Here is a 16,010-nt window from a genome sequence, read left to right on the forward strand (position 1 = left end):
TACTCTTACAACAAATAATAGTTTCCTGGTGATATAATGATTGGCTTATACTCAGTACTACATATAAACTGGGACAAACTCAGCCAGAGGAAAGCTTAGAGACAGACTCAGAGAAGACAGAGGACTGGAGGTGGGAACTCAAGCTCTCTGAGCCAAGGAGAGACATTCATTCCATCTCCCACCTTTGTGGTGGCTGGAGGCTAGAGCACAAGCCCTCAGACTCAGAGAGACATTCCCTCTTTGATCAGGCTCCTGGTGGTTCTCCTTCATTTCTCCACTGAAACCATGTCCTATCTGAAGGGCTTCTAGAAAGCTAGCCAGGCCCCAAGTGAAGGAGACAGATTTTGAAGGAGATAATAAAGAATTCGGACTTTATCCTTGGCTAGTCTCATGATTACTTTGCTGAAACGAAGACTGGTCCAGAGACCTCCAGAAAACCAACCAGAACATTACAATAGTTAAGTAAAAACATATTTTTAAAATTTTAAAAAAATATATTAATTTTTCCTTAACCCTTTCAAAACCCATGATTGTATATCACTAAGAAGAGATCTTTTCCCTAAATTTCTAATTATTTTAAAAGTTTTGAAGGTACAATAGATTCTTCTTATAACAAATGCCATTATCCATTTTTATTTACAAAGTCAGCATATTAACTTCAAATTAGCCTCTGTTTCAACTCCCTAAATTTTAGATAGCAATGTGTTGGTTCTATTAAATGGAGAAATAGTGATTCTCTCCCAAGCTCTCAAACCCACCCACTGTCATATTGTAAAATTACCAAGGAAAAGCAGTTCTCATATCTATCATTCACTGGCTTGGAATACAAATTAAAATGCGTGAATTTTCTTAGGGGAAAAAATATAGTTCCTTAGTAAGCATGGACATGATACATGGCACCTGCTTCTTTGCATGGAAGGTAGCATCTAAGGAGTAAGATTCAAACTCTGTGGCGACCTTCCAATTGACTCTGGTAAGGATTTGCATGATTTCAAGCTTGTGAGCATATTGTTTCAGCACTGCACAAAGTGATTGGATAAACCATGAACCATCCTTTTCATTTCTCCAAGAAAAGTAACCTACAAAACAACAAAATCCACAGTTATGGAGTGATAATTACTAAAGCTGATTCCATAAATATTTATATGAAGTTACTGAGAAAATATATAAAAAACAAGTATGGATTCCAGTAGGTTTCACTGGCTGTAGGAGGAAAAAACCCTCTTTGTGGTTTGGAACAGTGATATTAATGAATTGGAAGAAAAAGTACTGTGTACTTCCTTCCATTCCTCTGTATCACTTCTTATTTTGGAAAAAAAAAAATTCAAATAGGATTGCCTTTGTAGGCTACCCCTCCCAGCTGTGGATCCTCCTATTCCACCTCTTTTTTGAGTTTTAGCATAGTATCTGGGACATGGCAAGCCCTTAATAACCTTGATGATTTAACTCACTTAGACTTCTATTTGCTGAACTCCATTTCCAGTGGAGAAGATCAAGTAATCAAGCCAAAGACAGAAGCAATACTTCTTTCCCATTCCAAATGACTCTACCTTCTCCCACTCTAAGAAGCAGATTATTGGGCAATTTTGTTCCCTCAATATAATAGTAGTCCATCTGCTCAGACACACTGCTGATGTTAACACAATGATAATGACCAGCAGCTCTTTGTCTGTGTCAAGGTCTCCATACCTTCTCTCTGTCATTGAGAGGCAGAATAATGGGCAAATCAAACTGCCCAGCTTGGACTCATTTCCTGCCTCAGAGGGTAGCTAGGTGAGCAGGGCGCCTAAATTTCTTCATCTGTAAAATGAGGACTGTACAACTTGCTCTTTCTTTAGCAAAGGGATAGAAAGTAGGAATATTTGATCCATAGTAACACTAAATATGATTTCCCCCCTCCCAATTCACCAAGAGCAGAAAGAGGTTAAATGTCTTTTCAATGGTCACTGAGCTCTTATATGGTACAGCCAGAATTTTAACTCAGGGCTTCTAATCCTTGAGCATCGTGCTTGTTATACTATGCTAGGATATACATTTTATCATTAAAAGCATAATGATGAATGTGATAAGAGCTAAGGTCAAAGATCAATCACATACATTATAATTATTTGAAACAACAAAATTAACCAGATCCCATTGGAATTAAAATACTGACCACAGCCTTTGCACTACTATTCTCTACTAATCTCTACTAATAAACTAAGTTATAACTCTTCCTTTAAGCATTAATACTAAAAAACAAAGAAAAATTCTAAGTATGACTAAAAATATGCAATATTTTGATAAATACCAATTTTGCACAACTTTTTCTTACCTGGGGCTGTAGAATATGCATACAAGAAGTCTGCCTCAACAGGTATTTTCTGGCATGTTATGTCCTCATCAGTGTCATTGTCATCAGGGCCACTGTCTACCTCAACACCACAATCCAACTCTGTGCCTCTACATGCCTAGTTAAAAGAAAAAATAAAATAAAATATGATATATTAACACAAGAGTGAATTTTTTAAAGATTTTGAAATTCCTTAGTTATATGCCTGCTAGGCTTCGAAATGTAAGCTGAAATGATTGACTTCATTTTCTGTTTTTATCTCTCTTTATATAGAATAAAACAGGAAGGCCCTGAGCATGACTATGTGGGAGAAGGCCCCTCCCTACTAGACCAAAAGGAATTTCCCAGTTATTGGTTCAGTTTTGAGGAATCCAAGGTATAGAAATTCTTATTCATTTATAACTTGCCCCCCCAAAATATGATTAGACCGTGTGATGATCAACTCTGACAAACCTGGTTCCTTTCAGCAGTTCAGAAATTCAAGGCAATCCCAATTAATTTTGGATGGAAGATGCCATCCAAATTCGGAAAAAACAAAGGAGAATGAATATAAATTAACACATGCTATATTCACTATTCTTTTCTTTTTTTTTTTTTTTTGTTTTTTTTTTCTTGTGGTTTTTCCCTTTTTTTCTGAGCTTTCTCTCCCAACATGATAAGGAAATGTTTTTTTAAATGTATATGTATAACAAAAAAAAAATTCAGTTTTTAAAAAAAAAAAAATCTAAATTCTTGGTAACACACAGCCCATTAGGTTTTGATTTTTCTAGTAATTTTTTTTTCCTCTGCAGCTCCCAGAATCAATGGCCAAATGTTTCAGAAAACTCTGCTTCTGACTTGGTATGACATGCTCTAGGTCATTCATCTTTTTTCATTTTAAAGTGGGAAAGATATATACAAGTAAATCCTATGTCTTTTTATCAGAAACAAATACAAAACATAGTTATGGGAAAATAAATCTTTATATTGTATTCAAGATACATTTTAGTATTCTATAGGATTGAGACTGGACCTCTAATTTCATTGACATAGAGAACTCCCAGATGAGAAAACTCTCTACTTTCTCTACCAATGCAGGTTAGCATGTTAGATTTTGACAGCTGCCTAGAACCCTGTGAAGTGTATTGATTTGCCCAGGGTCAAAAAGCCAGTGCATGTTAGGCACTTGATCTCAGGGCTCCTAATTCCCAAGCCAGATGCTCCCTCCCTATTTTATACATAAAAGAAAATCATAAATTCAAATCTTTGTCAGTGGCACAAAATAACAATTTGTCTTAATTATTTAGAAGAACTTTTGAATAATCAGAAGTAAATTATAATTTTTAGGTGATTAATTTGGTTATTAGCTTGGAATCACACACTCTCAGAGAAAAAAAGGGACTTCATATTACCTAATCTAATTTACATGTGATCAGGAATTGCTTCTATTAAATTCCTTCTAAGCAATTATTCAGTTTCCACTTAATCTCTGCCAAGGTAGCCCAGGACACCCTTGGACGTGTGTGTATATTTTTAAACTGAGATAATATTCATCTTTCTGAAACTGCTACTCACCATCCCATATTCTGTCCTCTAAGGCTAAGCATAACAGGTCTAATCTTTTTAGATGATATCCCTTTAAATACCTGAAGATAGCTATACTTTTCCCATAGCACTCTAAATGTGCTCTAGCTTTTTAGAATCCACCCAAACATGGCACCCAGAAACAAATACAACCAAACGTGCTCAGCCCTTAATATGTTCTCTATACCAACATATCTAAACATGATATTGGTGTTTAACATACCTCACCTCTTTTAAAAATCAGACAATTCAGAATCCTCTGGATTTATCATTGACAGGGATGGCATAAAAATGAAATTCACTTGTTTATTGATTTCCATTTATCTCAAATGGAAATTAATAAACAAGTGAATTTCATTTCTTTTTATCATTCTTGGTTAACTGGACATTTTAAATAAGGAATAGAAAAGTTCCCTGTCAATGAGAAAAAAGGATTTTTAGATAATGAAAAAATGAATAATCAATCCCCAAATAATGTTTTACCTGAACAATAAAAAGCTTTGGTTTTCCTATTAGACTGTTACATTTATCCCCTTTGAAGAAACATGTTAATGCTTTCAGTTCAACAGGTCCATCCTTGCCATAAATGATTCCTTCTTTACCATGACTTAGAATCACACAAACAAAACTGCTTCGTTGGCTGTGATCTTCTTTAGAAACTTGGAATATGTTAAAACAAAAACAAAAATACCATTTCAGGTAAAATAATAGAAACTTAGATTGAAACCTTATTAAGTCCTCTGGCTAGTTGTGGTTTGAGGAAGTGAGGTATACTTCAAGCATTTCCACAAAGTTAGAATGTATTCATATACAACCTTTCAAAATCTCACTTTTTATTGCCCTGGGTAATGTCTAATCATGAGAACTATCCAACTTATAGTCATTCTATAGATTATTACTTACCATTGTACATTAATTCAGTAATTTCTTTGCATGTCAGATCATTTTTATTCCTGATTTCATATTTCAAGTGCTTGAAAGTATCTATGAGATGTGCTTCGTCTACATCTGTACCAGATCGAAATGACATGCCTTAGAAAACAAAGAAAATGTTTAGTTGCGGTTTCAAAATAAAACTATTTTTTTGAAAGCAAATAAGCAAAGATGATAATGATAAGAATAATAATAATTAGCATTTATTAAATGCCTACTATGTACCAGGCACTATGCTAAGGACTTTACAAATATTATCTCATCAGATCATTATTAACCCTTGGAGGTAGATGATGTTATTATTAGTTAAAGAAACTAAAGCAGGCAGAGGTTAAGTCATTTGCCCAAGGTCACAAACATAGTAAGTGTCTCAAGCTGAATTTGAATTCAAATCTTCCCAGTGCTCATCAATTTTTTTTTTGTATATTGCTCTATTTTTTCTTTTTTTTAAATTATAGCTTTATAATAATTTATAAATAATTATTGACAAAACATATGCATGGGTAATTTTTCAACACTGACCCTTCCTTGCAAAAACTTCTGTTCCAACTTTTCCCCTCTTCCCTCCACTTCCTCCCCTAGATGACAGGTAGTCCCATACATGTTAAAGTATATGTTAAATAAAATATATGTATATATATATATATATATATATATATGCAGTTGTCTTGCTACACAAGAAAAATCAGATTTAGAAAGAAGATAAAAATAACCTGAGAAGAAAAACAAAAATGCAAGCAAACAACAGAAAGAGTGTAAATGCTATGTTGTGGTCCATACTCATTTCCTAATGTTCTTTCACTAGGTGTAGCTGATTCTGTTCATTACTGATCAGTTGGAACTGATATGGATCCTCTCATTGTTGAAGAGAGCCACTTCCATCAGAACTGATCATCATATAGTATTGTTGTTGAAATGTATAATGATCTCCTGGTTCTCCTCATTTCGCTCAGCATCAGTTCATGTAAGTCTCTCCAGGCCTCTCCGTATTCATCCTGCTGGTCATTTCTTACAGAATAATAATATTCCATAACATTTATATACCACAATTTACCCAGCCATTCTCCAACTGATGGGCATCCATTCAACGTTCAGTTTCTAGCCACTACAAAAAGGGCTGCCACAAACATTTTTAGTGCTCATCGATTTTATCATAAAGTTGTAGAATTGCTGCCCAATTGACAAATGGGTAAAGGATGAGAACAGGCAATTTTCACTGGAAGAAATTCAAGCTAGCCATAAAAAAAAACCCTCCAAATTATTAATTAGAAAAATGCAATTTAAAACAACACTAAAATTTCATCTTTTGTCCATCAGATTGGCAAAGTTGACAAAAATGATAAATATTGATACAACTGGGGGAAAACAGGTACATCAATGCACTCTTGTTGAACTGAATCAGCTCCAATGTGGAAATTTGGAATTTCTACCCATTGTACAAGAAATTTGGAACTAGATCCAAAAAGTTAATAAATTATGTATGTTCTTAGATCTAGTAGATAGACCTACACTACAAGGGACAAACTCCCAAAAGATCAAAGAAAGAGATTATTATGCATAAAAATATATTTATCAGCTCATTTCACAAAAAGAGCTCCAGTTCCATAGAACTGGAAAATAAGTGTAGCCTATCAATGAAGAAAAGCCTGAACAAATTATGGTCTATGAATATGAATATGCTGTGATTGTGCTATGAGAAATGAAGAAGGTAAGATACCACTACACACCTGTCAGATTGGCTAAGATGACAGGAAAAAATAATGATGATTGTTGGAGGGGATGTGGGAAAACTGGGACATTGATGCATTGTTGGTGGAGTTGTGAACGAATCCAACCATTTTGGAGAGTAGTTTGGAACTATGCTCAAAAAGTTATCAAACTGTGCATACCCTTTGATCCAGCAGTGTTACTACTGGGATTATATCCCAAAGAGATTATAAAGAAGGGAAAGGGACCTGTATGTGCACGAATGTTTGTGGCAGCCCTTTTTGTAGTGGCTAGAAACTGGAAACTGAATGGATGTCCATCAGTTGGAGAATGGCTGAATAAATTGTGGTATATGAAAATTATGGAATATTACTGTTCTGTAAGAAATGACCAACAGGATGATTTCAGAAAGGCCTGGAGAGACTTACACGAACTGATGCTGAGTGAAATGAGCAGGACCAGGAGATCATTATATACCTTCAACAACAATACTATATGATGACCAGTTCTGATGGACCAGGCCATCCTCAGCAACGAGATCAACCAAATCATTTCTAATGGAGCAGTAATGAACTGAACTAGCTATGCCCAGAAAAAGAACTCTGGGAGATGACTAAAAACCATTACATTGAATTCCCAATCCCTATATCTATGCACACCTGCATTTTTTATTTCCTTCACAAGCTAATTGTACAATAATTCAGAGTCTGATTCTTTTTGTACAGCAAAATAATGTTTTGGTCATGTATACTTATTGTGTATCTAAGTTATATTTTAATATATTTAACATCTACTGGTCATCCTGCCATCTAGGGGAGGGGGTGAGGGGGGGGGTAAGAGGTGAAAAATTGGAACAAGAGGTTTGGCAATTGTTAATCCTGTAAAGTTACCCATGTATATATCCTGTAAATAAAAGGCTATTAAATAAAAAAATTTAAAAAAAAAAAAAAAAAAAGAGAAATGAAGAAGGGGACAGATTCAGAGGAACCTGGGAAGCTTTGTATGACCTGATACAATGTAAAGTGAGCAGAACCAAGATAACAATTTATACAAGAGCCACAATAATAAACAATTTTTAAAGAGTTAAGAACAGTATGAATACAATGACCAAGCACATTTCCAGAGGACTCATGATACTAGCCACTTCCTAATAGAGATAGACTCAGGGTGCAGATTGAGACAAAAATTTTTGGAAAATGCCAATACAAAAATTTATTCTACTTGACTATACATTTGTTCTAGATGTGACTTTTATTCCTTTTTATCCAGGAAGGAAGGGAGGAAGAACAGAAGGTAGAATTTTGTTACCTCTAAAACATAAAACTACTTTAAAAAAAAAAAAAAAAGAAATCAAGTAATCAGCTCAAAGGTGGAAACAATCCCAAATTCACTCTTTTGAATATAAAGAACATTATAAACACTGGTTCCTAGTTGGATTATATTAAAAGTTCTCATTCTTCCATTAGAAAAACCCTGTAGCTACTTAGCAGTTAAAATAGTTTATTCCCTACAGTGCACATTTTAACTCCTAACTATATGCAGTTTAATGCTCTCTTATTATTTCCCAAGATAATAAACTGCTTTCTGTTAAGGACCAACTAATACATTTCTTTTGCATACTTAGCACTTGGCACAGAGCTAGGAACAGAGAAAATACTCCTATTCTTTCATAGAAAGAATAGCTACTGTTCTAAATTCACATCATTTAGTGAGATACATTTCAGCTGATATTTTCATTACTATTTTTTAGTAATGACAATATGATGATTTTAATCAAAGACCCTAGGAAAGCAATAGGATAGTGGTGGAGTTAAAACACTGAAGCTCATTTCTACCATTCACTTAACCAATCACTTAACCTCTCTGGGCCTTAATTTTCACTTCTGTAGAGCAAAGGAGCTGAATTGGATGGTGACTAAGGTGCCTTCAAAATAAAAAGGGATATGTGTCTAGTCTTAGCCATTTTGTAAATCATAGTTAAATAATTAAATGATACTATTTGGTGACCACAACCAAAAGAGAAACCCAGCTGAATCTGTAACTCTGTTCACTTTTCAAACTATTTCTTAACTGTGTTTTAGTGTATGAAATTCATCCAGTTTCTACAAGGGAGTGAGTTCAACTAAATGTCTTCCAACTCTATCTATGATCCTTTGAGCCTTCAAAGAAAAGGCTGCAAGAAAATCCTAAGGAATTTAAATTCTGCCCATAAAACTTTTAAAGAGATGATCAGGTTTTTTTTTTTATTTAGCCACTAGCATTAGTGTTATTGTCCATTTAAATGCATAAATTGTTGCACATGCTTGAAAACATTAGCTAATTATTCACTGTTTGTCATGGAATGTGGAGAAAATAACGAAACATTATGTTACATACCAGTGTTTTGGTGAAAATTTTTATTATTGATGATTACACACAATCCCATTTCTGGATAATCCATTTTATAGCTATCTGATGACAGACTAGATTCCACAGACTTGCTAGCATGGAAGATCTTTCTGTTTGGGAATGAAATGACATATTTTGTAGGTAGGAATCTGCAAGTCACTTTTATCTGGTTTTATGTAAAGTCTTGATAACAATTACAAGGTCCAAAGAAAACAAACAAAATGTAGAAATAAGATTGAAAAACTTCTATTTAAACTATTAAACTTAATTGGACTGATGCTTAACTATAAAAGAAAGATTACAAATACAGTAAGTCACTAACACTGAAAACTGTGTTAGTCATAGCAGAAACTAGTACATAGTAAAGAAAATGAGGGCTTTACACAAGTAGATTACCAACATTAAAATTCATGCATTTGATTTAGAAAAAAGCCCTTCGGGCCCCCAAGCAAAGCAAGGAAAAATATATTAATTAGAGTTAAAAAAAAAAAAAAATCATGGAGCCAAGAAGAAAGGTACAGTAACATGGGAACATACAGTGTTCAATACATCTCAATTGCATCTGAGATCAAAACTCTTTCACTAGTTTTGAATTTTTCCTTACCTCTCCTGGCTGCTTCCCTACCTGCAAATAACATCTTTGTCTCCCCCATCCTCAAGAATACCCTTCCTTTGATCAGTTCATCCATGTTAATCATAAGCCTCCACTTCTCTTTCTCTCACTCTTTTCTTAACTTTCTGAAATCTAGCTTCAACTGAATTTAGCTCTAACCTACTAATGATCTCTTAATTGCTACATCTAATGACCTTTTAAAAATCTTCATCCTTCTTCATTGCTCTGCTTCCTTCAACATTGTTAGTTACCCTCTCTCCTGGGTTTGATATCCCTTCAGTATCTTTGGCTGAATCTTCATCCAAGTTGCATTTGCTAACAAACAGGGAATCCCCCAAGACTGTATCGTGAGTCTTTTTCTCTTCTTCTTCTATACAATTTTGTTTGGTGATTTCATATTAGTAAGTAAGAAAGTACCATGCTATTTTAAAACTAACCATAGTTTTATAGCTGGACATGACTGCTTAAGTCAATGAGTGCAACTCCCTTCTTTTACAGAGAAACAAATTGAGGTGCAGAAAAGTAAATTATTTACATAGAGATTCTTAGAGCTAGGTAAGTGCATATTTTTTCAGACTAGAAGAAGGATTTAATTTTGTGCATGTTGAGCTTGAGGGATCAGAGAGGTAACCAGCAAACAGTTAGAAAAACACAGGACTAGAACACTGTGGGAAGAAGCTGAGGCTGGATTACTCAACTTGAGAATCACTTTCATAGTGAAGTGAAGCTATCAAAAAAAAGTGAAGTGAAAAGATATCCAGAAAGAGCACCAAGGACAGAGCCTACCCAACTGAAGATAAACAGTAATATTCCCTATCAACTTAATAGATCACATAAGCATCACTTGTGGACATTTTAAAACTTGTTTAATTATGCTTAATACTAGTTACTAAATTTTTCAAGAGGATCCAGAATTTTTAGGGCAATACTTACACTCCTGAATTTTGAGTAGATTTTGAATCTACTGTAATTTCAGTATTTTCCATGGTGCTTCTCTCAACTAACTAAAATACACAAAAGAAAAAAGAAAAGTTAATCAAAAGTATTCATAAAAAAAATTAAATGTATTCATTCTTCAAATAATTGGTCGTCTATTTTTATGTCCTTTATTTTACTACCCTCCCCCAACAAATTAGGGAGCCAACACTCCATCTAGCCTAAAGGTAATACAAAATTATAGTTTGTTTTTTTTCAAATACAACTGCTTGTGTAGGAAAGGGAGTCAAAAGCTTTGTTGAATTGAAGGATATCTTCCCAGAAACAAAAAAAGTTGTCAAAGTTATCTTGCAGAAACTCCATTTTTAAAAAATATATGCTGTAATAATGTAGAAATCAAAAGGAAACGCCTGTTAAAAATAAAATTCACTTCATTACCCCTCAAAAAAAAAAGGAAATTATAAGGTATAAACCTAAAAAGCATTTCCACAAGTATCCTGTGTTTTAAGCTATATTAGCAGCCGTTGGTGTCAAAAGATTGAGTTGTAGTGGTCACATTGGCAGTGGAACCCTGGACTTTTTAGGGACCCTTAATTTCTCATTAACCCCAAACAATTAAGAGGGAAAAAGTGCTAACCTGCATCAGTAGAAGGGTTTTCCTCAACAGAAGATACCTTATTATCAATTAAATCCCAGGTCCTCCCCAAAAGCCCTTAAATTAAACCCCTTATCTGATTAAGGAACAAGCAGCTCTTAAGTATTTCTCTTCAAAAGCCACTCTTTTGTTTGTTTGTTTTTGCTTGATAAAACAACTAAATAAATAGTCACTAAATAGTGACATAAATAGATAAAAGTCACTACTAAATATACTAGATCTATACCCTATCCATAGTTAGAGACTTTTAATGAAAAGCATACAAATATCTTTTACTTGATCTAACCAGCATTTTTCCACAGAATAATCAGCACTCTACATAGAAGAGCACTGATAAGTAACAAACTAAGCATTACTTCATCTATATATCACCAAAGGGAATGAGAACTTCCTAATCTGCTGAACTGAATATGCATTTATTTAGGAAGAGTGATCTCATCACGAAAGGCTTGAGGGGAAATCTGCTATTAGAAACACCTGCTATTTTTCAAAAAAGAGTATATCATTTATCAGAAGAAATAATAAAGAGAAATAAGGCAAATGATTTAATATTTCTGTGTCTGGTCTGAGTGATCAGCTATTGAAGATTTTTCAAATAATACTGTATGTTCCTTTGAATGATTGATAGTAATTTTTAGAAATTAAATAGTTATAAGCAAAAGCAGTTTTGAAGAAACTCATCAGATGAGGTTGACTAGGCATAACTAATTGAAGAATGTAAAATCTAAAAATGATATATAGGTATATAATGCTTCCTGTACATGAGCACTAACATTTATAATTGAAGATCATTTGTATTACATTTTTTATACCCTCTATGAGCATTCATTGTACTAATGCCATGTGGAATTAACAATAAAGAGAATATAATCCTCAGGAAGAAATTCAAATCAGAGCAAAGTACCAAGACAGTGAGTAAAATACAAAGTTTAAGTCAAATCTGCACACATTAGTATAATGAATATAACAAAGAATTTGAGAATGTGGGAGAGGAAGGTCATCACCAACAGGAAAACAATGGAATCAGGGAAAGTTTTCAGGAATATAGCACATGGCATTATGATAATAGCTAGCATTTACATAGTATCTTATGGTTTACTTGGTGTATCATAAGTAGGTAGGCGGGAACATATATTAATACTGTTTTAGTCATTTTTACCTTGACATTTTCATGTTTGTTTTGGATGTTAATTCCATACATTCAGAACCACCAAGGGATTCAGAAGGGCAAAAATAATGTCATGGATCTAAATGGACTGGGTCTAGGATCTTTCAGAAGCAGTGCTATTTCAATCAATATTCCAAAGTAGCATTGTGGGTACATATCTTTCTATTATGAGACCTACAGAAAGGGTCTCAGAAATCTCTAGGTGTCTGAATTTCATTTTTTGAAATGGGTTAGAGGACTAAAGAAAATTATCATCTTTTTCCTCATGCTAATCAGACATCACTTAAAAATTCTTTTCAACACATTTTGAGACATGGATGATTATCAACTCAGTTTGGATATTACTCGGTTCTCATCCTGGAGAAGGTGCCATTGTCAGCTATGTTTTTTATGATATTTTTTATCATGGATCACATCAAGAAAAATACAGAGCTTTAGAAAAAAGTTATTTATTATTACTCTAGGGGAAAGCAGCACAGTGAGCTCTGAACTTGGGTTCAGGAGAAAAAAATCAAACACCTGCATTACAAAATTTATTAATATCTAGACCCTGGGCGTGATTTATCACTAAGTACCTTTTAAGCCTCAATAGCAATCTCTACAAAATGGTAATGATAATAGTCATCAATAATGGGATCATAAATCTAGAACTGGAAGGGACATAGATTCTAAACTTTTCATTTTATGGTTAAGGAAATGATCGCTCAGGAAGTTAAAGCCCAATGTCTCACAGATATAGTAAGGAGAAATAGGTTTTGAACCATGATTTTATAACTTAAAATCCAGCGGTTTTCTACTGTACCATATTGATATTATTAATATTAACACATAACTCCCATTAATATAGGTTAATTCATATTGTGTTGACATTGATATTAATATTGATATTCTTGTGGATTTCTTCGACAAAGAGACCCAATTCAGTTTCAATTGATCAATGATGGACAGAAGCAGCTACACCCAAAGAAAAAAACACTGGGAAATGAATGTAAACTGCTCTTCCCGGGTTATTTCTACCTTCTGAATCCAATTCTCCCTATGCAACAAGAGAACTGTTTGGTTCTGCACACATATATTGTATCTAGGATATACTACGACATATTCAACATATATAGGACTGCTTGCCATCTAGGGGAGGGGGTGGAGGGTGGGAGGGAAAAATAGGAACAGAAGTGAGTGTAAGGGATAATGTTGTAAAAAAATTACCCTGGCATGGGTTCTGTCAATAAAAAGTTATTATAATAAAAAATAAATATTTTTTTAAAAAATTGATATTCTTAGCTATGAATATTATATTTATCTGGCATCTTTCATCCAGGATTATTCTGGTTAACCTAATAATCAATTCATATCATTTAGAAAAATATTATGCTTAGGCAGCTAAGTGGTGCAGTGGATAGAGCACCAGCCCTGAAGTCAGGAGGACCTGAGTTCAAATGTGGTCTCAGACACTTAACACTTCCTAACTGTGTAATCCCGGGCAAGTCATTTAACCCCAACTGTCTTAGCCAAAAGAAAAAAAAAGAAAAAAAAAGTTATGCTACTTTAAAAATGAACCTTTGTTCCCTCTGTTTCATGTTTGGAGTGACACAGAAAAATAAAAGATCTGAGAATGGATCTGGGGAAAGCAATTTACTGCTACAGAAATGTAAACTAATGATTAAATATTCCCAATTAATGTTGTGATTGAATTGTGGTTAGAAGCAAAATTCTTTTGAAAATCATTAATAGATCACATAGATCTAGAGCTGGGAGGGACTATTACAGGTGAACTGTTACAGGTACTTAACTGAGTTCCCTTTAGAAAACAGAGGTCCAGTCACAGACAAGACCTGAACCAAAACTCTGTGGTTTGCGGGGGCTCCTGTTCTAAGGTTCCAGGTGGGTGCACTTACCGTAGAGAAGTAGCCAAGCCCAGATCCGCCTACGCTGCACCGCAGCATGCCCAGGGGATAAGGGTGATGTCTAGGAGAAGGCTAAATCCCCGAGAGGGAGAGACTGAGTCCCGCCCCAGTTTTCCCATCCAGGCAGAGCCCCGCCCACCATTCCTCTTTGAGGGGAGGAGCTAAACTCGCCTCTACCTGCTTTCCTCAGGAAGCGAGGCCCCACCCCCAATCTTACAATTCCAAGATAGGCCCCGCCTCCTCCTAGTGCTCTCACCACCCTTCCCTACCGAGACAGGCTTAAGTCCCACCCCCTCAACAGTGAGTGACAAATTCCCTGGGGAAAGAGTTTAAGCCCCGCCCCCTCGCTAAGCCACACCTCTGCTCCCTTCCGCCACGCCTTGAGAGGAGGGAGAGAGAGAGGGGGGGAGACGGAGAGGGGGAGGGCCCGTTCGCCCCGCGACGGGGAAGCCTGCGGGGCTTCGGGACCGCGGCTCGGCCCGGGCAAAGGGACCTTGCAGCTCCCCGAGCCTCAGTCTCTAGTCCGGGAGGGCGGAATAAAACAGCGAGGAGATCACTTCCGGACGCGGCTGGGCCCCGGTTGCGCCCCGTTACCGCCCGGGGTAAGCGAGCGTGGCCCGAGCAGTCCGGCCCGCTTTGGCTGCCCAGCCCCTCTGAGGCTCGGCGCCCTCCTCCCTCCCCGCCCCGGGCATGGCAGATTTCCGAGCTGCGAGGTGGCATTTAGAGCAGTCTGGTTTCCCAGTAAGGGCGGAATCAACTATGGAGGCTGATAAAGAGTGATGCCCGGATGGACTTCCTCCCGATGGGGGAAGGGAATACGTCCCACGTCCGCGTCAGTCTCAGAGGGAGGGCTCTGCAATCGAGGAGGGGGGAAGGGCTCCTTGTAGAACTTTTCCCAGGGTTTAGTCTCAAGACAACGGCTGTGTCCCCGTTTTTATTCCTCTCAAACTGGCAGACGTGCCCGGGAGCTACATTTACTACTGAGCTGGGGTGGGTTGAGGTAGCTGGGACTATAAAGCCAGAAACCACACAACGGGATAGGGATGAGTAATCGGTGTGTAATCAGGTTTGGCTTTTGGTCCTTTGGGCTGGGCTTTTTCTCGGAATTCTAATCAAGTTAGTCACTGGGTTGGACTAGTTTTAGAGATTACAGTTCATCTTCTGGGAAAGGTGGGTTGGAGCGGAAGGTTCCCGGGGGCTTGTGGTCAGGAGAGGTCAACAAGAGGGAGTCTGAGTTGGTCCAGTAACTGCTCACGCAACAGAGGGAGTTTCAGATTAAGTAAGCAAACTGCAAAGGATTTCTGATTTGTCAAATTTAAGAGATTTCTGATCGCCTGATTCTGATTCAAGGTCAGTCTGGCTTCTGGATAGTAGGGGAATTTGAGCGAATCAAGATGATTAGTAAAGTAATTTATCATTCCACTTTCACTTATAAAGCTTATATATTTAGTCCTAAGGAAACGAAACCAAAAGTGATCTTCTCTCTATTTTATCTTCTTTTTTTTTAAGTAATTTAGTATTTATTTACTTTTAACATTCTTTTCTTTTTAAATTTTGAGTTCCAAATTCTTTGCATTCCCTTGCCCCGACATCGGAAAGGCTAGCAATATTATATGAATATACATATGAAGTCATGCAAAATATTTTTCCATGTTACTCATTTTTTGCAAAACAGAGAAAGATAAAAAATTATATTTCAATTTGCATTCAAAGTTAGTTTTCTCTCAGGAGATGACTTCACATTCTAAGTCACAAATAGGAAAAACTTCTAACCCAACCACATCTATAGGATTTCTGAATTCCCTTACATG

General features: G+C 36.0%; 1 protein-coding gene across 1 annotated transcript; it reads right to left on the minus strand.

Annotated features, from left to right (window-relative positions):
- Positions 1-212: 212 nt before the first annotated feature.
- Positions 213-14,355, minus strand: LOC100922757 (caspase-3-like). The gene is made up of 7 exons (XM_003773032.3): positions 14,191-14,355; positions 10,470-10,540; positions 8,912-9,033; positions 4,799-4,927; positions 4,379-4,554; positions 2,315-2,450; positions 213-1,079 (listed from the first exon to the last, which is right to left on the minus strand). The coding sequence occupies exons 1-7, from the start codon at positions 14,236-14,238 to the stop codon at positions 850-852; spliced, it is 912 nt and encodes a 303-aa protein (XP_003773080.2). The 5' UTR covers positions 14,239-14,355; the 3' UTR covers positions 213-849.
- Positions 14,356-16,010: the final 1,655 nt, after the last annotated feature.

Source organism: Sarcophilus harrisii, chromosome 6, assembly GCF_902635505.1.
Source record: "Sarcophilus harrisii chromosome 6, mSarHar1.11, whole genome shotgun sequence".
In the NCBI taxonomy this organism is placed as follows: domain Eukaryota; kingdom Metazoa; phylum Chordata; class Mammalia; order Dasyuromorphia; family Dasyuridae; genus Sarcophilus; species Sarcophilus harrisii.